The sequence below is a fragment of the Oncorhynchus masou genome, chromosome 30 (genome assembly GCF_036934945.1).
Source record: "Oncorhynchus masou masou isolate Uvic2021 chromosome 30, UVic_Omas_1.1, whole genome shotgun sequence".
Classification (NCBI taxonomy): domain Eukaryota; kingdom Metazoa; phylum Chordata; class Actinopteri; order Salmoniformes; family Salmonidae; genus Oncorhynchus; species Oncorhynchus masou.
This window is the reverse complement of record NC_088241.1, coordinates 32,546,449-32,570,595: the sequence shown is the minus strand read 5'-3', so window position 1 is coordinate 32,570,595 and position 24,147 is coordinate 32,546,449. Positions and strand designations below refer to the sequence as shown.

Sequence of the window (24,147 nt, the reverse complement as noted above, 5' to 3'; positions counted from 1 at the left end):
AGCTTGATGCCTTGATAAGCTCCTTTCCTGAGGACGGCTCACCTCTCACAGTCCTGGGCGACTTTAACCTCCCCACGTCTACCTTTGACTCATTCCTCTCTGCCGCCTCCTTTCCACTCCTCTCCTCTTTTGATCTCACCCTCTCACCTTCCCCCCCTACTCACAAGGCAGGCAATACGCTCGACCTCATCTTTACTAGATGCTGTTCTTCCACTAACCTCATTGCAACTCCCCTCCAAGTCTCCGACCACTACCTTGTATCCTTTTCCCTCTCGCTCTCATCCAACGCTTCCCACACTGCCCCTACTCGGATGGTATCGCGCCGTCCCAACCTTCGCTCTCTCTCCCCCGCTACTCTCTCCTCTTCCATCCTATCATTTCTTCCCTCTGCTCATACCTTCTCCAACCTATCTCCTGATTCTGCCTCCTCAACCCTCCTCTCTTCCCTTTCTGCATACTTTGACTCTCTATGTCCCCTATCCTCCAGGCCGGCTCGGTCCTCCCCTCCCGCTCCGTGGCTCATTGCGAGCTCACAGAACAGTGCTCCGGGCAGCCGAGCGGAAATGGAGGAAAACTCGCCTCCCTGCGGACCTGGCATCCTTTCACTCCCTCTCTACATTTTCCTCCTCTGTCTCTGCTGCTAAAGCCACTTTCTACCACTCTAAATTCCAAGCATCTGCCTCTAACCCTAGGAAGCTCTTTGCCACCTTCTCCTCCCTCCTGAATCCTCCTCCCCCTCCCCCTCCTCCCTCTCTGCAGATGACTTCGTCAACCATTTTGAAAAGAAGGTCGACGACATCCGATCCTCGTTTGCTAAGTCAAACGACACCGCTGGTTCTGCTCACACTGCCCTACCCTGTGCTCTGACCTCTTTCTCCCTCTCTCTCCAGATGAAATCTCGCTTCTTGTGACGGCCGGCCGCCCAACAACCTGCCCGCTTGACCCTATCCCCTCCTCTCTTCTCCAGACCATTTCCGGAGACCTTCTCCCTTACCTCACCTCGCTCATCAACTCATCCCTGACCGCTGGCTACGTCCCTTCCGTCTTCAAGAGAGCGAGAGTTGCACCCCTTCTGAAAAAACCTACACTCGACCCCTCCGATGTCAACAACTACAGACCAGTATCCCTTCTTTCTTTTCTCTCCAAAACTCTTGAACGTGCCGTCCTTGGCCAGCTCTCCCGCTATCTCTCTCAGAATGACCTTCTTGATCCAAATCAGTCAGGTTTCAAGACTAGTCATTCAACTGAGACTGCTCTTCTCTGTATCACGGAGGCGCTCCGCACTGCTAAAGCTAACTCTCTCTCCTCTGCTCTCATCCTTCTAGACCTATCGGCTGCCTTCGATACTGTGAACCATCAGATCCTCCTCTCCACCCTCTCCGAGTTGGGCATCTCCGGCGCGGCCCACGCTTGGATTGCGTCCTACCTGACAGGTCGCTCCTACCAGGTGGCGTGGCGAGAATCTGTCTCCTCGCCACGCGCTCTCACCACTGGTGTCCCCCAGGCCTCTGTTCTAGGCCCTCTCCTATTCTCGCTATACACCAAGTCACTTGGCTCTGTCATAACCTCACATGGTCTCTCCTATCATTGCTATGCAGACGACACACAATTAATCTTCTCCTTTCCCCCTTCTGATGACCAGGTGGCGAATCGCATCTCTGCATGTCTGGCAGACATATCAGTGTGGATGACGGATCACCACCTCAAGCTGAACCTCGGCAAGACGGAGCTGCTCTTCCTCCCGGGGAAGGACTGCCCGTTCCATGATCTCGCCATCACGGTTGACAACTCCATTGTGTCCTCCTCCCAGAGCGCTAAGAACCTTGGCGTGATCCTGGACAACACCCTGTCGTTCTCAACTAACATCAAGGCGGTGGCCCGTTCCTGTAGGTTCATGCTCTACAACATCCGCAGAGTACGACCCTGCCTCACACAGGAAGCGGCGCAAGTCCTAATCCAGGCACTTGTCATCTCCCGTCTGGATTACTGCAACTCGCTGTTGGCTGGGCTCCCTGCCTGTGCCATTAAACCCCTACAACTCATCCAGAACGCCGCAGCCCGTCTGGTGTTCAACCTTCCCAAGTTCTCTCACGTCACCCCGCTCCTCCGCTCTCTCCACTGGCTTCCAGTTGAAGCTCGCATCCGCTACAAGACCATGGTGCTTGCCTACGGAGCTGTGAGGGGAACGGCACCGCAGTACCTCCAGGCTCTGATCAGGCCCTACACCCAAACAAGGGCACTGCGTTCATCCACCTCTGGCCTGCTCGCCTCCCTACCACTGAGGAAGTACAGTTCCCGCTCAGCCCAGTCAAAACTGTTCGCTGCTCTGGCCCCCCAATGGTGGAACAAACTCTCTCACGACGCCAGGACAGCGGAGTCAATCACCACCTTCCGGAGACACCTGAAACCCCACCTCTTCAAGGAATACCTAGGATAGGATAATGTAATCCTTCTCACCCCCCCCCCCCTTAAATGATTTAGATGCACTATTGTAAAGTGGCTGCTCCACTGGATGTCAGAAGGTGAATTCACCAATTTGTAAGTCGCTCTGGATAAGAGCGTCTGCTAAATGACTTAAATGTAAATGTAATTATAATCGAAGAGAATTCTCTTGGTAGATAATGCGGTCAACATTTGATTGTGAGGAATTCTAAATCAGGTGAACAGAAGGATTTGAGTTGCTGTATGTTTCTGTAATCACACCACGTCTCGTTAGTCATAAGGCATACACCCCCGCCCCTCTTCTTACCAGAAAGATGTTTGTTTCTGTCGGCGCGATGGAGAAACCCGCTGGCTGCACCGATTCCGAGAGCGTCTCTCCAGTGAGCCATGTTTCCGTGAAGCAAAGAACGTTACAGTCTCTGATGTCCCTCTGGAATGCTACCCTTGCTCGGATTTCATCAACCTTGTTCTCAAGAGACTGGACATTGGCGCGAAGAATGCTAGGGAGTGGTGCACGATGTGCCCGTCTCCAGAGTCTGACCAGAAGACCGCCTCGTTTCCCTCTTTTACGGAGTCGTTTTTTTGGGACGCCGGCTGGGATCCATTCCGTTGTCCTGGGTGAAAGGCAGACCACAGGATCCGCTTCGCGAAAGTCATATTCTTGGTCGTACTGATGGTGAGTTGACGCTGATCTTATATTCAGTAGTTCTTCTCGACTGTATGTAATGAAACCTAAGATGACCTGGGGTACTAATGTAAGAAATAACACGTAAAAAAAAACAAAAAACTGCATAGTTTCCTAGGAACGCGAAGCGAGGCGGCCATCTCTGTCGGCGCCCAGTGTTTCTGGGATGACGCATCCAAAATTCATACAACCACATAAAAAAAAATTAAAAAAGCAATGAGGCTGATGAAACAGATCAGACCAGTTAGCTGAAAATGTTGATCAAGTTTTATTTCTTCATATTATAAGCGCAACAATGTGCACATGGCTGTAGGCTACGCTCAAACGTTCCAAAATGCAATCAGAGGGGAAACACCATTCTCAAAAGCGCACCGCACGCATAAGCAGTTTCAGCTGACAGATGAAAATATATGTTCGAAATTAAGAAAGCGGGGAGATCTAAACATGAATTAACTAGCATTGGTTAGGCCTACTAATGACTAGGATTTATGCATTTGGCTGTTGGACAATAAAATAACGAGAACATGAGAAAAATGTTGGTATAAGGGCATATTAAGTGTTTGTAAATAATTCCCTCCACATTTCTATGGTTCTATTTTGGCTAGGCCACTTTGAAACAAGGTAAGACATGCTTCATAATATGACATAACATTTCCAGGTTTTAAACAGTATGTTTATGGTTAAATAGTTTCAAAACGCTGACTGCATCTTGCTCAGATTCAATGTGGGTTATGTACTGTACGGTGTGCAACACCGTACATAACCGTTCTGTTGTGACCATTTTATCTGAACGAACCTTGCCTCGAATATGTCGATAGAATCAAGCCTTTAAGATTAAAGTTGAACTATCCTTCATTATATTTGTAAAACATGACTATGTAATTCAAGGTCTCAAAGTTTGGCTACATTTTCAGGCGTCTCCCTCCTGTCATTCTGACAACTTAAATCTATATTCTACTTGTCCGACATATTTTTTTAATTTTTTTAACTTGTCTTCGACAAGAGGAAAATCGTTATTGTCAATACCTGGAGAGTTACCCATGACAACAGATGATGATACAAGTAACTGCAAAATAGCAGAAACATTTGAGTAAATGAGGGATATAAAGTATAAAGCAGGGGCTTCCACACAGGTGGGGTTCCTGAGTTAATTAAGCAATTAACATCTGGTCATGTATAAAAATGCCCATTATTTTGGCTACGATGGCCGACTTTGAAAGAGGAGTCTCAAAAGGAGCATCGGAGGTTTAAAGTGTGTGTGCGTCTCTCAGTCATCAGATCTTAACCCAATTGAAGATTCTGGGGCAGAGCCGGAGAGAGCGTTTTCCACCACCATCATGGACGAATAGTGTTACATTCCTCCAATAGATTTCCAGAGACTTGTGCTGCTTTTAGACTAACACTAGTGTTACACTAGTATATACACCCTTATGTTATAGTAGGGAAATTGTGTTCAAAAAACTAGGGCTGGCAGTGATGACTTTTAAAGTGCAGAATCAACAACCTCTGCATAACCAAAACAGTTGCTTTGTGAGAAGGTGTTACAGTTCACAGTTGGCTTTAGGGCTAACAATGTCTAACACCTCATTTGGCCGCCTTTCGTTCCAGTTCTCTGCTGCCTGTGACTGGAACGAATTGCCAAAAAATAAAAAAGAAATATAAAAAATATATAAAAAAATCAATAAAATTAAATAAAAATAAAAATTGCTGAAGTTGGAGACTTATCTCCCTCACCAACTTCAAACATCTGCTATCTGAGCAGCTAACCGATCGCTGCAGCTGTACATAGTCTATCGGTAAATAGCCCACCCAATTTTACCAACCTCATCCCCTTACTGTTTATATTTATTTACTTTTCTGCTCTTTTGCACAACAATATCTCGACCTGTACATAACCATCTGATCATTTATCACTCCAGTGTTAATCTGCAAAATTTAAATTATTTGCCTACCTCCTCATGCCTTTTGCACACAATGTATATAGACTCTTTTTTCTACTGTGTTATTGACTTGTTTATTGTTTACTCCATGTGTAACTCTGTGTTGTTATTTGTTCACACTGCTATGCTTTATCTTGGCCAGGTCGCAGTTGCAAATGAGAACTTGTTCTCAACTAGCCTACCTGGATAAATAAAGGTGAAATAAAAAATAAAATAAAAAATACATTGTTATGTAAATGAGAGCGGAAAAGTACCAGTGGCCTGGCTTTGGCCACCGGTAAGAACTTGGCCCAGTGAGAGACAGGTGCCAGCCCGCATAGATGTAAACAGAAAACTTTGACCCTTTTGGTAAAAAAAATTAAATAAAAAAGGGGTATATCCTGTATGGAAATGTGCCATTGTCGATTCCAAGGCGCATTGAAGCTGTTCTGGTGGCTTGTGGTGGACCAACGCCCTACTAAGACACTTTATGCTGGTGTTTCCTTTATTTTGGCAGTTACTATAATACTGTATATTCAAGAACAATCTGCATAATACTGACCCTTAGCCATAGCTTCTTTGACTATCTTGGTGTTGGAGGTCAAGGCGTACAAGGTTTCCAGTACAAGCTGCCGGCCTGAAAAGAATACATAAAATCAGACAGGTTTTGAATAGTGTAGAAAGGAGTAGTAGATGAAGTAGGTGTTATGTGGTCTTACTGGAAGGCAAGGAGTGCAGCAGCACCAGTAGGTTGGACAGCACCAGGGACTCAGCGATGTTGGCCACACACTCCTGGTTGGAGGTGACCGTGTTCACAACCTTGGGGAGAAAAACAGAATGAATATGTGTGAGAGAGAGAGTGAGAGAGTGAGAGTGTGAGAGAATGTCACTGTACCTCCAAAGCTATTTGCTGCACCTTCCCAGCCCCGTGAACCCGTAACAAGGAGAAGAGCAGCTTGAAATTGCCGATGCACTCGGTCTCCGAACCTGGGGTCAACACAGGTCACAGAGCACACGTTCAGGTAATGAAAAAAGCTAAGCATTTTTTTAAAGAATGAGCGGTGGTTGTATATTATACAGTACCTGGGTTGTTCTTAATGACGTTGCGCAAGGCCTCCAGGGCCATCTCAGCCCAGTGGAGCCTCTCTGCGTGCTGCTGGGACTCCACTTTGTTGCTCTGGGACATGGCCAGCAGGGTGGTGAGGTACTGGGCCTGGGAGCCCACATAGTCCAGCAGGCTGGCCGCAAATGCCTTGGGGTACTGGACCATAATCAACAGGGAGACATTGTTACAGACTAATAACAAGGCCTATAACGTCTGATCTGATGTTTAAACTAAATATTTGGATGGTTATAACCATGGAAATACATCAAATTACTAGTGTTCTATTTAATTACATGGTTATAGCTAAATACATACAGTACCAGTCAAAAAGTTTGGACAGACCTACTCATTCCAGAGATTCTTAATTTTTTACTATTTTCTACATTGTAGAATAATAGTGAAGACATCAAAACTATGAAATAACACATACTGTATGGAATCATGTAGTAACCAAAAAAGTGTAAAACAAATTATATATTTGAGATTCTTCAAAGTTGGCGCTCTTTGCCTTGATGGCATCTTTGCACACTCTTGGCATTCTCTCAGCCAGCTTCATGAGTTATTCACCTGGAATGCATTTCAATTAACAGGTGTGCCTCGCTAAAAGTTAACTTGTGGAATTTATTTCCTTCTTAATGCGTTTGAGCCAATCAGTTGTGTTGTGACAAGGTTGGGGTGGTATACAGAAGATAGCCCTATTTGGTAAAAGACCAAGTCCATATTATGGCAAGAACATCTCAAATAAGCAAAGAGTAATGACAGTCCATCATTACTTTAAGACATGAAGGTCAGTGAATATGGAAAATGTCAAGAACTTTGAAAGTTTCTTCAAGTGCAATTGCAAAAACCATCAATTGCTATGAAACTGGCATTCATGAGGATCGCCACAGGAAAGGAAGACCCAAAATTACTTCTGCTGCAGAGGATAAGTTTATTAGAGTTACCGGCCTCAGAAATTGTAGCCCAAATAAATGCTTCAGAGTTCAAGTGACAGACACATCTCAACATCAACTGTTCAGAGGAGACTGTGTGAATCAGGCCTTCATGCGCAAATTGCTGCAAAGAAACCACGACTAAAGAACACCAATAAGAAGAGACTTGCTTGGGCCAAGAAACACGAGTAATGGATATTAGACCGGTGGAAATCTGTTCTTTGGTCTGTTGAGTCCAAATTTGAGATTTTTGGTTGTAACCGCCGTGTCTTTGTGACACAGAGTAGGTGAACGGATGAGCTCCCCATGTGCAGTTCCCACAGTGAAGCATGGAGGAGGTGGCATGATGTGGGGGTGCTTTTCTGATTACACTACACGGTCTGATTTATTTAGGCACAGTTGGAAAAGCATTCCAGGTGAAACTGGTTGAGAGAATTCCAAGAGTGTGCAAAGCTGTCAAATGGTGGCTACTGTGGAAGGACCATCAGAGGTGGCTACTGTTTACTCCCACAGACAGTAGCCCAACCCGGCATGTGAGTGAAGATGATCAGAGGCAATTAAGGCCAGCTGACGGTACTAATGAGCTATTCTCTTCCCCCTACAAGAGCGAGGAGGGAACTGGCAGAGGGGTGAGAAAAATAAAAAAAGTGTTTGCTTCTACAAAGGAGAGGACGTACCTTTCGGAAGGGAGAAGGGGACACACCACCTCTAGGGAATGGTCACCACGGTTCCGGACAACCACCCGAAGGCGGCTCTCCATGGACGGATCGTGAAGGCGGTGACACACCCGTGATTTATGTTATAGTTTATAGATACTCTCACCTTGTGTTCCTTGTTGTTGTGAAGATGTGTTTTCCTTGGGATATCATCCTTGATTGTGTTGGAGTGTTTGAGAAGGAAAAATACCTCAATAGAGAACTTTGTTCAATTAAGAAAACTTGCTCTTGACAAGTTCATTCCACCTTTCCGCTTTAGAGCAACCTCCAAGTACTTGGTCCGCTCACACTACTTTGAAGAATCTCAAATGTAAAATACATTTTTGGTTACTACCTGATTCCATATATGTTATTTCATATTTTTGATGTCTTCTTTAACAGTATTCTACAATGTAGAAATTAAAAAGTAAAAATAAAGAAAAAAACATGAGGTGTGTCTAAAAACTTTTGACTGGTACTGTACGCATTACCAGATAATTACCTGCAGGTTTTCAGATATTACTGTGAGCTGCATGAAGCAAATGGATTACCGTGACTGTGTGCTACTTAATGGCATGACAATGTTGTTAGTACCAATTTGATTGAACAATGACAGTGACGAGTATGGGGCTTGGTTTGACACTAAACTGAGTGTTGGGGCTCACCTCTAGAGGATAGGCAGGCTGCTCGTTGAAGACGCGGACAAAGACCTCTCCCACGATAAGCTCTCTACCATGGTCACTGAACACAAACTCTGAGCCAAAGCTCTTATCGTTATCCCCCTAAGACAGAGACACATTTCTATATACAGGACTAATAATACACTTTTACAGTGATCATAACACAGATGTCCATTGCAGCATCCCAAAAGGACAAAGGTCAAAAGTAGGGCACTATACAGGGAAAAGGTGCCATTTGGGACGTAGCCACATTCTAGAGTCAGTCCAAGTGCTCTGCTCACCCTCCTGATGTTGGCCTCCTGCTGGGCCTCTAGGAACTCCAGAAGCTCGGCCCGGGTCCCGTTGTTCCAGATCAGGTAAGGGTTCTCTGAGTTGCTGTTCAGCAGCTTCAATACCTAGTATGAAACACAGGTGAAAAGGGACAGCTGCATGAGTGAGTGTGTGTGAGCGAGCATGAAGTGTGGCATATCAGAGTATATCCTCAAGAGTGTTTTAACTAGTGGGTCTATGAGTATGTGTAATTGTGTCTAATCTACATATTCCCTTTCACCTTTTCCAATATCACTCACCTCTGCCGGTGCCCCCGACCCTAACCTCCTCGATATATAGGGTGTGAGCATGGCCGCCAGGCTCTTACGAATTGTAGGGTTCTCCGGGGGTTGATCCTCCACCCCGTTAGTCTCCACTACACCTCCATCTCCAGGGGGTGGGGGTGTCGGGGCGTAGCCCCCCAGACGACTGAGGGCCACCAGGCTGAGCTTGGCCAGGCTGTTGGCCACCTGTTGCTGGTTGGTGTCCTGGCTGGTGGCCACGCCGCTCTCCTCCAGCGTGTAGTCATAGTTGAACAGATGCACCAGGAGGTGCCAGAGCACGCCGGCATGGTACAGGTGCGTCTGCAGGAAGTAGTCCACGGCGAAGGAACTGACGCACTGCACGGCCAGTGCCGCTGTCCGCTGGAGACCCTGAGAGAGAGAGAGAGAGAGCGAGCGAGCGAGCGAGAGAATAAGAGATGATTGCTATCAATTGAAGTTATGTGCTCACATTTAAAATGCCAATTTTTGGAAGTACAAGTTGGTATCCTTTCTGTATTGGATGACAGAGTGGTATCTCATTAGTACATACAGAGCCAGATATATAAGGTGTTGTTACATGATTAAGTAGAGGTCTCACCTTCCCATAGTAGAGTATGTGACACAGATCCCTGATGATGTTGGGCAGCTCGATGATCTTCTCCCGGCACTCCTCAAACTGAGACGCTACACTGTAGCACTTACACACCTGGCCACACACCTAGGAACAGACAAAATAACACAGCCCATTAACGACACTGCACAGTAACACTCATTTCCAGCCTGACATGTATGAGTTAGAATACAGTGAAATTAGTGTGACAGAGGGATGTTTGTGTATCTGGTGTGTTATTTAAAAAAATATATATATATTTAACGTGATTTTACACTTTATTCAGACAGTAAGGAAATTAGAAGGGGAGACAGGCAAGTGGGATAAAGAATAGAAAGGGTAAACACAAGGATTGAATCCTTGTCTCTGGTGGGGGAATTGTATATAAGACGTGCCAGGGAGTGTTACCACTCCACCACGGCCTGGCACTGTGGTGGTCTTACTTGAACAGCCATGTCATCAGACTTGCTGGAAGCGGTTAAAACAGCGACACACCGGGATAGGGCGTCCAACAGAATCTGGTGGAAATGGGAGGGGGATATTTTTGGTGGACTATGTTATACACCAGAAAAGTATAAATGTAAGAATGTCGATCACAAAAGGTGAAGATTATTGCAATATCTGAATTTTATTTATTAGCACACACGGTTTCAAAACGTAGCAAAATGTTTTGCAACAGAAAATGAAAAACTAACATTTCTTATTGGACACCTCCCTGTTATTGTCATGTACTTCCATTGAATATGACCCTGATATGTGAACAGCCAGTAGTGTTGTTAGTTTTACCTCAATGCCGCGTTCTCTGCGTAGTTCCTCAGCGTTGAGGGCAGAGCAGTTGACCGTGTGGAAGGCCAGCTCGATTGCAGCTGGGAGCAGGGGGGAGGTCTTGGAGAACAGCTGCTCGTCACCCGTCTCCATGGTGATGGTCTTGATGAGCATTGGGTAGCCGGCGTACTTGTAAGGTTCCAGTTCTGTCGACAAAGGATAACAAGAGCTTGCCTTAAAAGGGATAGTTCACCCAATTTACAAAACAACATATTGGTTTATTTGGCCTGTAAGCAGTCTATGGACAAGGTAATATAGCAATCCATCCTTTGGTTTTATTTACATGGCCACCGTCTCCAAATGATAACCTTTTAGCATTTGCGTCCAAAAACCAATGCAAGTTAATATGCCCTGACATTATAATTGTTGTCTGTTTTTATGTCCAATTCACCTTAATAACATAAAAAATACAATACTACAGACAATGCAGAATTGTGCAGAGAGTATTAGAATGTCAGACCTTGTTTGTGTCTGTTGAAGAGGATGCTCTGGGCTTTGAGGATGAGGATGATGTTCTCAGGGTCGGGGCCATCAATAATGCGGGCCGACTTGGTGCACAGGAACTCATAAGCCTTGTTCACCTTCTCAAACATGTCCTGAACACACAAAGAGACACAGCCATGAACACACACAACTCTGAACAATGAAAGTAAATGCTCCAAGACAGGAGGGGAAAACTGCTCAAACTCTGATGATAATAGCTATGCCCCAAATGGCATCCTAATCCCTATATCTGTGGTCACTGAGTCAAAATGGACACCGAGATCCACCGCTCAGGTAAAAACATGACTTAAAAACATAAGCCTATGCAACATTAACCAATTAAAACTGTTCTGTAGCAACGGGGTTTGTGCAGTTGGCTATAGGCCCAATACATTATCACTGCATTTTGGCTATGCTTGAAGTGCCCTACATTGTTGTTATTCTCAGACCATTTAAAAATTATATTTCAAAACTTGTGGTATATGTTCAAACTGGTAATAGAACAGTTGTTGTATTACATGTAAGGCACAGCCGAGTGGGCCTAATTTAAAATAAATTGCTTTGCTCAATGTCCCTCCGCTCTCCCTCCACTGAGACTGACCAAAAAGGGGACACCGTCTTCCAGCTGATGGGGAAACTCTAGTCACACCGCATTATTTCTGCCTCATGCACAAATTCATGTTGTAACTGCTATACCCAGAGAAACTTCCCTCCATATGAAAAAAGACCCAAGTCACTAACATGAATAATGCAAGCCTATCGATACACTCATTCGCTGCAGTTGCTGGTTGTAGCGCGAGTAGGCAGCAGCACATTTTATGGCTTATAAAAGTGTTGAATAAAAAGTGTTGACGGTGCAGAGTAAAAACTTAAACATGAACTCACTCATAGAAACAGCTGCTCTTTACAGTTTTTGTTGACAGGCTCTGTCTAGTTTTTAAATCTCACAGTATCAACTTTGCTGTGTGCTCGAGGAAGCTTCAGATACGGTAATCTGAGCTATCCGATTGGCCGGCTGTAGGCTTATAGGTGCACTTGATTTGCTGTCCGGGCATACCGGAAAGGTGGGGTTTATAGCTTCAGACACATTAAATGGTTAAAAATGGGAACAAGTGCACCTACCGCCAACAGTGTGAGACGAATAACAAAAAATAGTCATGTGAGGCTTTATCGTTGGGGTTTTTACAGAAATGTTTGGGGACCGACTAGGATGGTTGAAGATCGACCAGCCACACAACACAGAAGGCCCAATAATATAGGGTCATGTTCATTTGGTCATGCAATGGAAAACATAAAAAAAAAAAACACGTTTCAAGTTTTGTTTGTGACTACTACCCTATATAGTGCACTACATAGGGAATAAGGTGCCACCTGGGAAGCAGCAATGGTGAGGTAACATACCCTGCCCTCTGGGTTCTTGTCCGGATGGTACTTCTGCGCCAGTCTGAAGTAGGCCTTCCTGATCTTACTCTCCTCATGCCTGTGGAAAAACAATTGTATAACAATCATTATTCCATCTACAGAGTACCAATATACATCTTGTAGAGGAGAGATGACAGAGGGAAGGGAGAAGCATATTTATCTTCATATATGAATGGCCACTTACTGTCCCTGACCCTTGGGCAGGATGAGGACTTCGTAGGCATCATCTACAGACATGGAGGGAGGCTTCTTCTCCACTTCCCTCTTCCAGGCCTCCAGGGCATCCTTCAGCAGCTTCACCTGCAGGGGGCAGAATACAATAGAGACCAATGATGATAGCACTATTAGGGTCTCCATCCCTTTCATATACACTTTTAGTATATGTGCTGCAGTCGGAAACGCTTCAAAAAACACACTTTCATTTGTCAATCAGCCTCTCACAATCCCATTCTACCATCATATAGTTGCACGCACACACAGTTAACATCAACATACGGGCTCTCGGATGGGCCAGTTCGGGAAGCGGTTGGCGTCACACAGGTGCCGGAGGTAATAGATGTTGCAGAAGAGCTCGTTGTCCAGCTGGGGGAAGCTGACCACGGGGATGGGGCAGTACTGGTAGAGGGCCCGCGTGTTGCTGTACAGCCGTGGGCTGAAGTCGACCAGATGGGCCGCAATCTTCTCTATCATCATCCGCCTGGGAGGGGGGGGGCGAGGCAGATGTGTAGATGAGAGAGAGAGAGAGAGACTTGGTCCAAAAACATTCCTTCAACACCCATCTCGTCCTTCTAATCCGGTAAAAAATAAATAATTGGGGATAGTGCCTGAGATTTGATTCCAGACTGTGCAAAAGACAGTCAAAGGACAATAACAGCAAGCTTGTGTCTACCTCATCTCACTGCTCCAGATGGCCTCTGGCGTGTCAAACTCTCCAAGGAAGATCTCGGAAAAGCGTTCTGCCTCGTAGTTTTCCAGGTAACACACCATGGCCTCGGGCAGGACCGGCCCCAGAACACTGCGCTGCACGATGTCTGTACCTTTGGCCTCTTCTGACTTAAAGGCCTGCTTCAGGTGAGTGTACTTCAGGAACCTAAAGGAAACCACAAGACATAATGTAGGCCAACAGAAAATCATTAAAACACATGGATAGATAGATACACACACACACACACACACACACACACACACACAGAAGTTTACATACACATATGTTGGAGTCATTAAAACTTGTTTTTCAACCACAAATTTCTTGTTAAACTATAGTTTTGGCAAGTCGGTCATGTCTGGATCGTAGTGTGTGCGTGTGTGTATGACATGCGTGTGTGTCCGGTTGCATCTCTCCACCAGTCTGACCTGGCCACAGGCAGCACGTTGGAGCCAGTGTACATCATGATGAAGAAGAAGATGCCGGTGAGGTAGAGGCGTTGCAGGTTGGGGTTGTCCTGCATCACCAGGTACAGCACGTTGGCCACCTTCTCTACCAGGATGGGGTCAAAGGTCAGCAGCAGCTGATTGGAGAAGGGAGGAGGAAATAGTACACATATCATTACATTTTATTTAACCAGGAAGTGCCATTGAGGTCAGAAGACATCTTTCACAAGGGAGACCTGGGTCTACATTTAACTTGGTACATTTCAGGGCTCGTAATCATAAAGCGTTTCAGAGTACGAGTACTGATCTAGGATAAGTTTGACTTTTTAGATTATAAACAATGGAGCGTGGGACCTGATCCTAGATCAGCACACCTTATCTGAGATCCTTTATGAATACCAGTCCAGCTGACTAAAGTGGTAGGATAGTGATTTGAATGACAACCAAACATGTGAATGTTATTAACTATGGGAGGGAGATGGAGCTGATAATAGGTTGGTTTAACTCACCTGGACAATGTGAGGGAGGCAGGTGTTGTCACTGATCATTCTCTTGATCTTGGGTAAGGGACGAATAATGGCATTGTCCTGGTCCCTGGGGAAAGACGGAGACATACTCACACTTTAAACTGGGTTTCAGTGAGAGACAAAATGAAAGAGGATAAAAGAGGGAGAAAATTAAAGTGAGAATGAAAGAGCAAGAGGGGGAATGAAAGAGAATAAGAGAAAGAAAGTAAGAGACATTGAGAGAGAACAGAAGCGGGGAAAAGGAGATGACTGATGATCTTCTCCCTACCTGCTGGGGTAGTAGGAGCACATGGTGATGAGCATGTTGAGGATGAGCGTGGCCAGGTCTGTTTCGTTCATCACTGCCTGCCCGCTGGCTAGCAGGCACCACTTGAGCTGGGGGTTGGCATGCAGGGGGCGCCAGCTGTCCATGCCCTGGGCCCAGCACCGCGTCTTGGCCGTCAGCACTCCTGTGTTCCAGAATTCCTGCATCTGGAGCGAGAGGGCACATGCATGTGTTCAGTCAAAGATATCATACTTAGGGATAGTTCACCCATGTTACAAAATGTACCTTTTCATGGAGATGCCCACAAAAAAAACAAATTAATGCAACTGGATCCAGATAATCAGACTTAAGAGCTTTCTTTTGAAGTAGAGCTAAGCATTAGTCTGGGTTTGGCATACAATAGAAACATACCTCTTCGAAGCTAAAGGGGCCCCTCCTCTCTTTGTCTGCGTTCCCAAAGTACCACTCCTTCTCGCTCTCCCTCTTCATGTCCACCCCGGCCTCGATCACATTGCTCTGACAGACATGTTATTAGCATGAAACCAGACAGACTGGCCTGTTACTTGAGCATATAGCTGCCAAAATTCGAGTTGAATTCCAACAGCTATACGCTTCAATCACCTGTAACTGTATCAAAACATACAACTTTCGATATGTGATGAGAAGAATATGCTACCATTTGGGTGGTTCAGACAGGGCAGCGGTAAAGATCTACCTGTAGTGGGACGGTGGCTCGGCTGGTGTGTAGGTGGGCCAGGGTGAGCAGGTCCACTAGGATGCGAACTCCATTGGAGTCCATCACCTCCTTCACATTTTTCTTGTTGAGAATGAGTTTGTTAAGGAAAAGGATCAGTCTGTCTCGTTCCAGTTTGTCTGTAGACTGTAAATACAGAGGGGGAGAGGGAGGAGTTACCATTTCAGAACTGTGCCAAAAGGAACTCAGTGTGTGTGTGTGTGTGTGGCTTAGACGGCATATGTGTAATGTCGAGTTCCCCTGTATTTGGGAGGGGAAAAGCTGTGTAGCCTAGTGCTTGTTTGTGTTTATGAGTCTATTATCAAAAAATGTAAATCATGTATGGCTGTTTTTTTTTTTTGTTTGTTTTTTTAAAATCATTTTACCCCCTTTTCCAATTTCGTGGTCTCAAACTGTTAGTAGTTACTATCTTGTCTCATCGCTACAACCGTACGGGCTCGGGAGAGACGAAGGTCGAAAGCCATGCGTCCTCCGAAACACAACACAACCAAGCCGCACCACTTCTTTAACACAGCGCGCATCCAACCCGGAAGCCAGCCGCACCAATGTGTTGGAGGAAACATGCACCTGGCGACCTGGTTAGCGTGCACTGCGCATGGCACAGGAGTCGCTGGTACGCGATGAGACAAGGATATCCCTACCAGCCAAACCCTCCCTAACCCGGACGACGCAAGGCCAATTGTGCGTCGTCCCACAGACCTCCAGGTCGCGGCCAGCTGGGCGCGAACCAAGAGTCTCTGGTGCTCTAGACCACTGCGCCACCCGGGAGGCCCCATGTATGGCTGTTTTTTTACAATATGGCCTAAAATAAATAAATGAGCAGAACATTATGATGTATATAACCTAGTCTACAGGAATTTGATCAGTTAGGCATACGGTTCATGGAAAAATATTCAGATCTGGTAAAAGGCCGACATTTGGTCATTTTAAATAGGCAAAAAAAATAATTAAATAAAAGACTCTTTGGAACATGACTATAGAAATTGAAACATTGTCATTTCAGCAGATGATCAACATCCATTTAGGGATATTGGATCCAAAAGCATAACTGTCGTCACTGGTGGTTAGTGCAACATAGTGCAGGTAATAAATTCAATACAGTAGCCTTATATTTAACTAATGAACGATGGGTTATTATGCATAGATATAGATTATACATACATACATACATACATACATACATACATACATACATGGGGCAAAAAAGTATTTAGTCAGCCACCAATTGTGCAAGTTCTCCCACTTAAAAAGATGAGGCCTGTAATTTTTCAAGGTACACTTCAACTATGACAGACAAAATGAGGGGAAAAAAAATCCAGAAAAATCACATTGTAGGATTTTTAATGAATTTATTTGCAAATTATGGTGGAAAATAAGTATTTGGTCAATAACAAAAGTTTCTCAATACTTTTATATACCCTTTGTTGGCAATGACAGAGGTCAAACGTTTTCTGTAAGTCTTCACAAGGTTTTCACACACTGTTGCTGGTATTTTGGCCCATTCCTCCATGCAGATCTCCTCTAGAGCAGTGATGTTTTGGGGCTGTTGCTGGGCAACACGGACTTTCAACTCCCTCCAAAGATTTTCTATGGGGTTGAGATCTGGAGACTGGCTAGGCCACTCCAGGACCTTTAAATGCTTCTTACGAAGCCACTCCTTCGTTGCCTGGGCGGTGTGTTTGGGATTGTCATGCTGAAAGACCCAGCCACGTTTCATCTTCAATGCCCTTGCTGATGGAAGGAGGTTTTCACTCAAAATCTCACGATACATGGCCCCATTCATTCTTCCCTTTACACGGATCAGTCGTCCTGGCCCCTTTGCAGAAAAACAGCCCCAAAACATTATGTTTCCACCCCCATGCTTCACAGTAGGTATGGTGTTCTTTGGATGCAACTCAGCATTCTTTGTCCTCCAAACACGACAAGTTGAGTTTTTACCAAAAAGTTATATTTTGGTAAAAATTGATCCCACAGTTGATTTCTTCAAACCAAGCTGCTTACCTATTGAAGATTCAGTCTTCCCAGCCTGGTACAGGTCTACAATTTTGTTTCTGGTGTCCTTGACAGATCTTTGGTCTTGTCCATAGTGGAGTTTGGAGTGTGAATGTTTGAGGTTGTGGACAGGTGTCTTTTATACTGATAACAAGTTCAAACAGGTGCCATTAATACAGGTAACGAGTGGAGGACAGAGAAGCCTCTTAAAGAAGAAGTTACAGGTCTGTGAGAGCCAGAAATCTTGCTTGTTTGTGGGTGACCATATACTTATTTTCCACCATAATTTGCAAATTAATGAATTAGAAATACTACCGGTTCCGGTTGGAGCGAGCGGCCGCATCTACACTTCGGTCCGCAGGTAGTATAACTTTTTATAACTTTTCATTACATTTCGTTATAGTACAACGGTTTGAGTTGTCTAATCTTAGCAATTTCTTCTTAGCCAGCTACATAGCCGTCTTTGTATCAACGACAATTGCATAATTATCGTATTTCGTCGTCCTAACGTATCTGCCCAGCAGCTAGCTAAGCAGCTAGCTAACATCCACTGTCCACTAGCACTGTAGAAACTATTACACTCAACTGAACGACTCGATTAGCGTAGTGTCAGCTAGCTACATAGTTGTCTTCGTATCCAAGATAATTGTGCAGTTTAGAGTGTGTAGACTTAGAGTGATTATCTTAATTTACCGAGGTTAGCTAGCCAGCTATTTGTCGTCCTTAACGTAGGAAATGCTGCTAGCTAGCTAGCCAACAGCTAGCCAACCTCTACCGAATTGAACTCCAACTACCCGGTCAACATTCCGCGTCGTTCCACAGGTAGTATCACATTTTCATTTCACTTCATTACAGTACAACGGTTTGATTTGTTTGATCGTAGCTAGCCAGCTACATAGCCGTCTTTGTATCTAAGACAATTGTGTAGCCTAGAGCGATTTTCTAGGTTAGCTGGCCAGCTATTGTCGTTCTTCTAACGTAGCTAGCCAGCTAGCCCCCGAATAGCAGCACTGTAGTAACTATTACAGTACAACGGTTTGTTTTGTTTGATCGTAGCTAGCTAGCTACATAGCCGTCTTTGTATCTAAGACAATTGTGTAGCCTAGAGCGATTTTCTAGGTTAGCCAGCCAGCTATTGTCGTTCTTTTAAAGTAACGGAACGCAATCAACCTTGCTAGCTAGCCAGCTAGCCCCCGAATAGCAGCACTGTAGAAACTATTACACTCGACGGAACGACTTGATTAGTGTAGTGTCAACATCGCAGCCACTACCAGCTAGCCTACTCCAGCAGTACTGTTTCATTTCAATCATTTTAGTCAATAAGATTCTTGCTACGTAAGCTTAACTTTCTGAACATTCGAGACGTGTAGTCCACTTATCATTCCAATCTCCTTTGCATTAGCGTAGCCTCTTCTGTACCCTGTTAACTATGTGTCTATCTATCCCTGTTCTCTCCTCTCTGCACAGACCATACAAACGATCCACACTGCGTGGCCGCGGCCACCCTAATCTGGTGGTCCCAGCGCGCACGACCCACGTGGAGTTCCTGGTCTCCGGTAGCCTCTGGAACTGCCGATCTGCGGCCAACAAGGCAGAGTTCATCTCAGCCTATGCCTCCCTCCAGTCCCTCGACTTCCTGGCACTGACGGAAACATGGATCACCACAGATAACACTGCTACTCCTACTGCTCTCTCTTCGTCCGCCCACGTGTTCTCGCACACCCCGAGAGCTTCTGGTCAGCGGGGTGGTGGCACCGGGATCCTCATCTCTCCCAAGTGGTCATTCTCTCTCTCTCCCCTTACCCATCTATCTATCGCCTCCTTTGAATTCCATGCTGTCACAGTTACCAGCCCTTTCAAGCTTAACATTCTTATCATTTATCGCCCTCCAGGTTCCCTCGGAGAGTTCATCAATGAGCTTGATGCCTTGATAAGCTCCTTTCCTGAGGACGGCTCACCTCTCACAGTCCTGGGCGACTTTAACCTCCCCACGTCTACCTTTGACTCATTCCTCTCTGCCTCCTTCTTTCCACTCCTCTCCTCTTTTGACCTCACCCTCTCACCTTCCCCCTACTCACAAGGCAGGCAATACGCTCGACCTCATCTTTACTAGATGCTGTTCTTCCACTAACCTCACTGCAACTCCCCTCCAAGTCTCCGACCACTACCTTGTATCCTTTTCCCTCTCGCTCTCATCCAACACTTCCCACACTGCCCCTACTCGGATGGTATCGCGCCGTCCCAACCTTCGCTCTCTCTCCCCCGCTACTCTTTCCTCTTCCATCCTTTCATCTCTTCCCTCTGCTCATACCTTCTCCAACCTTTCTCCTGACTCTGCCTCCTCAACCCTCCTCTCTTCCCTTTCTGCATCCTTTGACTCTCTATGTCCCCTATCCTCCAGGCCGGCTCGGTCCTCCCCTCCCGCTCCGTGGCTCGATGACTCATTGCGAGCTCACAGAACAGAGCTCCGGGCAGCCGAGCGGAAATGGAGGAAAACTCGCCCCTGCGGACCTGGCATCCTTTCACTCCCTCCTCTCTACATTTTCCTCCTCTGTCTCTGCTGCTAAAGCCACTTTCTACCACTCTAAATTCCAAGCATCTGCCTCTAACCCTAGGAAGCTCTTTGCCACCTTCTCCTCCCTCCTGAATCCTCCTCCCCCCCCTCCTCCCTCTCTGCAGATGACTTCGTCAACCATTTTGAAAAGAAGGTCGACGACATCCGTTCCTCGTTTGCTAAGTCAAACGACACCGCTGGTTCTGCTCACACTGCCCTACCCTGTGCTCTGACCTCTTTCTCCCCTCTCTCTCCAGATGAAATCTCGCTTCTTGTGACGGCCGGCCGCCCAACAACCTGCCCGCTCGACCCTATCCCCTCCTCTCTCCTCCAGACCATTTCCGGGGACCTTCTCCCTTACCTCACCTCGCTCATCAACTCATCCCTGACCGCTGGCTACGTCCCTTCCGTCTTCAAGAGAGCGAGAGTTGCACCCCTTCTGAAGAAACCTACACTCGATCCCTCCGATGTCAACAACTACAGACCAGTATCCCTTCTTTCTTTTCTCTCCAAAACTCTTGAACGTGCCGTCCTTGGCCAGCTCTCCCGCTATCTCTCTCAGAATGACCTTCTTGATCCAAATCAGTCAGGTTTCAAGACTAGTCATTCAACTGAGACTGCTCTTCTCTGCATCACGGAGGCGCTCCGCACTGCTAAAGCTAACTCTCTCTCCTCTGCTCTCATCCTTCTAGACCTATCGGCTGCCTTCGATACTGTGAACCATCAGATCCTCCTCTCCACCCTCTCCGAGTTGGGCATCTCCGGCGCGGCCCACGCTTGGATTGCGTCCTACCTGACAGGTCGCTCCTACCAGGTGGCGTGGCGAGAATCTGTCTCCTCGCCACGCGCTCTCACCACTGGTGTCCCCCAGGGCTCTGTTCTAGGCCCTCTCCTATTCTCGCTATACACCAAGTCACTTGGCTCTGTCATAACCTCACATGGTCTCTCCTATCATTGCTATGCAGACGACACACAATTAATCTTCTCCTTTCCCCCTTCTGATGACCAGGTGGCGAATCGCATCTCTGCATGTCTGGCAGACATATCAGTGTGGATGACGGATCACCACCTCAAGCTGAACCTCGGCAAGACGGAGCTGCTCTTCCTCCCGGGGAAGGACTGCCCGTTCCATGATCTCGCCATCACGGTTGACAACTCCATTGTGTCCTCCTCCCAGAGCGCTAAGAACCTTGGCGTGATCCTGGACAACACCCTGTCGTTCTCAACCAACATCATGGCGGTGGCCCGTTCCTGTAGGTTCATGCTCTACAACATCCGCAGAGTACGACCCTGCCTCACACAGGAAGCGGCGCAGGTCCTAATCCAGGCACTTGTCATCTCCCGTCTGGATTACTGCAACTCGCTGTTGGCTGGGCTCCCTGCCTGTGCCATTAAACCCCTACAACTCATCCAGAACGCCGCAGCCCGTCTGGTGTTCAACCTTCCCAAGTTCTCTCACGTCACCCCGCTCCTCCGCTCTCTCCACTGGCTTCCAGTTGAAGCTCGCATCCGCTACAAGACCATGGTGCTTGCCTACGGAGCTGTGAGGGGAACGGCACCGCAGTACCTCCAGGCTCTGATCAGGCCCTACACCCAAGCAAGGGCACTGCGTTCATCCACCTCTGGCCTGCTCGCCTCCCTACCATTGAGGAAGTACAGTTCCCGCTCAGCCCAGTCAAAACTGTTCGCTGCTCTGGCCCCCCAATGGTGGAACAAACTCCCTCACGACGCCAGGACAGCGGAGTCAATCACCACCTTCCGGAGACACCTGAAACCCCACCTCTTCAAGGAATACCTAGGATAGGATAAGTAATCCTTCTCACCCCCCCCCTTAATGATTTAGATGCACTATTGTAAAGTGGCTGTTCCACTGGATGTCAGAAGGTGAATTCACCAATTTGTAAGTCGCTCTGGATAAGAGCGTCTGCTAAATGACTTAAATGTAAATGTAAAATGTACTACAATGTGATTTTCTGGATTTTTTTCACTCATTGTGTCTTGTCATAGTTGAAGTGTACCTATGATGAAAATTACAGGCCTCTCATCTTTTTTAAGTGGGAGAACTTGCACAATTGGTGGCTGACTAAATACTTTTTTTCAGTATATCCACATTATTTTCCTCCCATCTATTTTGTGAAGTGCACTTGTCCCTCCTGCAGCAAAGCACCCCTACAACATGATGCTGCCACCCCGTGCTTCACGGTAGGGATGTTGTTCTTCGGCTTGCAAGCATCCCCCCTTTTCCCCCAAACATAACGATGGTCATTATGGCCAAACAGTTCTATTTGTGTTTCATCAGACATTTCTCCAAAAGGTACGATCTTTGTCCCATATGCAGTTGCAAACCGTAGTCTGGCTTTTTTTAATTGCGGATTTAGAGCAGTGGCTTCTTCCTTGCTGAGGACTCGTTTTACTGTGGATATAGATACTTTTGTACCCGTTTCCTCCAGAATCTTCACAAGGTCCTTTGCTGCTGTTCTGGGATTGATTTGCACTTCACGCACCAAAATACGTTAATCTCTAGGAGATAGACTGCATCTCCTTCCTGAGCGGTATGATGGCTGCGTGGTCCCATGGTGTTTATACTTGCGTACTATTGTTTGTACAGATGAACGTGGTACCTTCAGGCGTCTGGACATTTCTCCCAAAGATGAACCAGACTTGTGGAGGTCTACAATATATTTTCTGAGGTCTTGGCTGATTTCCCCATGATGTTAAGCAAAGAGGCACTGATTTTGAAGGTAGGCCTTGAAATCCATCCACATGTACACCTCCAATTGACTCAATGGATGTACATTTGCCTATCAGAAGCCATGACATCATTTTCTGGAATTTTCCAAGCTGTTAAAAAGGCACAGTCAACTTAGTATATGTAAACTTCTGACCCACTGGAATTGTGATACAGTAAACCGAAAGTGAAATAATCTGTCTGTAAACAATTGTTGGAAAATTGACTTGTGTAATGCACAAAGTAGATGTCCTAACCGACTTGCCAAAACTATAGTTTGTTAACAAGAAATTTGTGGAGTGGTTGAAAAACAAGTTTTATTGACAACAGCCTAAGTGTATGTAAACTTCCGACTTCAACGGTACATACCAAATATACACACACCCGTTCAAAAGTTTGGGGTCACTTAGAAATGTTCTTGTTTTTCAAAGAAAAGCAAATTTTTTGTCCATTAAAATAACATCAAATTGATCAGATATATAGTGGAGACATAGTTAATGTTGTAAATGACTATTGTGGCTGGAATCTGCAGATTTTATATGGAAAATCTACATAGGCGTACAGAGGCCCATTATCAGAAACCACCACCCCTGTGTTCCAATGGCACGTTGTGTTAGCGAATCCAAGTTTATCATTTTAAAAGGCTAATTGATCATTAGAAAACCCTTTGGTTAGCACAGCTGAAAACTGTGCTATACAGCTGGCCTTCTTTAGACTAGTTGAGTATCAGGAACATCAACATTTGTGTGTTCGATTATAGGCTCAAAATGGCCAGAAACAAATAACTTTCTCCTGAAACTTGTCAGTCTATTCTTGTTCTGAGAAATAAAGGCTATTCCATGTGAGAAATTGCAAAGATTTCAAAGTTCCTCTGTCCAGTGTCTGAGTTCTTTTGCCCATCTTAATCTTTTATTTTTATTGGCCAGTCTGAGATATGGCTTTTTCTTTGCAAACTCTGCCTAGAAGGCCATGTCTGACAAATTCTCTAAAACGACATTGGAGAGAAATTAAAATTCAATTCTTTGGCAACAGCTCTGGTGGACATTCCTGCACTTAGCATGCCAATTGCAAGCTCCCTCAACATTTTTGACATCTGTGGCATTAAGTTGTGACAAAACTGCACTTTTTAGAGTGGCCTTTTACTGTCCCCAGCACAAGGTGCACCTGTGTACTGATCATGCTGTTTAATCAGCTTCTTGATATGCCACACCTGTCAGGTGGATGGATCATCTTAGCAAAGGAGAAATGCTCACTAACAGCTTTTTGTGCGTATGGAACATTTCTGGGATCTTTTATTTCAGCTCATGAAACAACACTTTACATGTTGCGTTTAAGATTGGTTCAGTATATAATGATTACATTTTGTTATTATGCATTAGCCTACAAGGTATATATTTTAGATTGATATAAAACTGGTATTTATTAGATAGCCTTCAGCTTTCATATTGTGAGTTTCCCAGCCAAGCCAACCCCCGCTGATGTGTTTTTGCGGGGCCAAGCGTACACTGCAATTGAGTTCTCTTTGGCTGAACCATTCATGCAAAAATGTTGAGCTATAAAGCTTCAGTTTGCTATACTGCTTCGGC

General features: G+C 45.8%; 1 protein-coding gene across 4 annotated transcripts in view; it reads right to left on the bottom strand.

Annotated features, from left to right (window-relative positions):
* The window catches only part of LOC135522538 (dnaJ homolog subfamily C member 13-like), a 72,983-nt gene that overhangs the window by 8,371 nt on the left and 40,465 nt on the right, over nt 1–24,147 (bottom strand). For all 4 annotated transcript variants that reach the window (XM_064948897.1, XM_064948894.1, XM_064948895.1 and 1 more), the window contains 20 exons: nt 15,249–15,413; nt 14,945–15,049; nt 14,537–14,739; nt 14,251–14,335; nt 13,724–13,878; nt 13,260–13,460; nt 12,866–13,067; nt 12,555–12,670; nt 12,350–12,428; nt 10,926–11,061; nt 10,427–10,611; nt 10,084–10,158; nt 9,629–9,748; nt 9,028–9,420; nt 8,740–8,853; nt 8,444–8,560; nt 6,130–6,307; nt 5,942–6,033; nt 5,766–5,865; nt 5,609–5,683 (listed from right to left, as the gene is read on the bottom strand). In XM_064948897.1, coding sequence (XP_064804969.1) covers nt 5,609–5,683; nt 5,766–5,865; nt 5,942–6,033; nt 6,130–6,307; nt 8,444–8,560; nt 8,740–8,853; nt 9,028–9,420; nt 9,629–9,748; nt 10,084–10,158; nt 10,427–10,611; nt 10,926–11,061; nt 12,350–12,428; nt 12,555–12,670; nt 12,866–13,067; nt 13,260–13,460; nt 13,724–13,878; nt 14,251–14,335; nt 14,537–14,739; nt 14,945–15,049; nt 15,249–15,413 — 2,896 coding nt within the window. The remainder of the gene's footprint in view (nt 1–5,608; nt 5,684–5,765; nt 5,866–5,941; nt 6,034–6,129; nt 6,308–8,443; nt 8,561–8,739; nt 8,854–9,027; nt 9,421–9,628; nt 9,749–10,083; nt 10,159–10,426; nt 10,612–10,925; nt 11,062–12,349; nt 12,429–12,554; nt 12,671–12,865; nt 13,068–13,259; nt 13,461–13,723; nt 13,879–14,250; nt 14,336–14,536; nt 14,740–14,944; nt 15,050–15,248; nt 15,414–24,147) is intronic.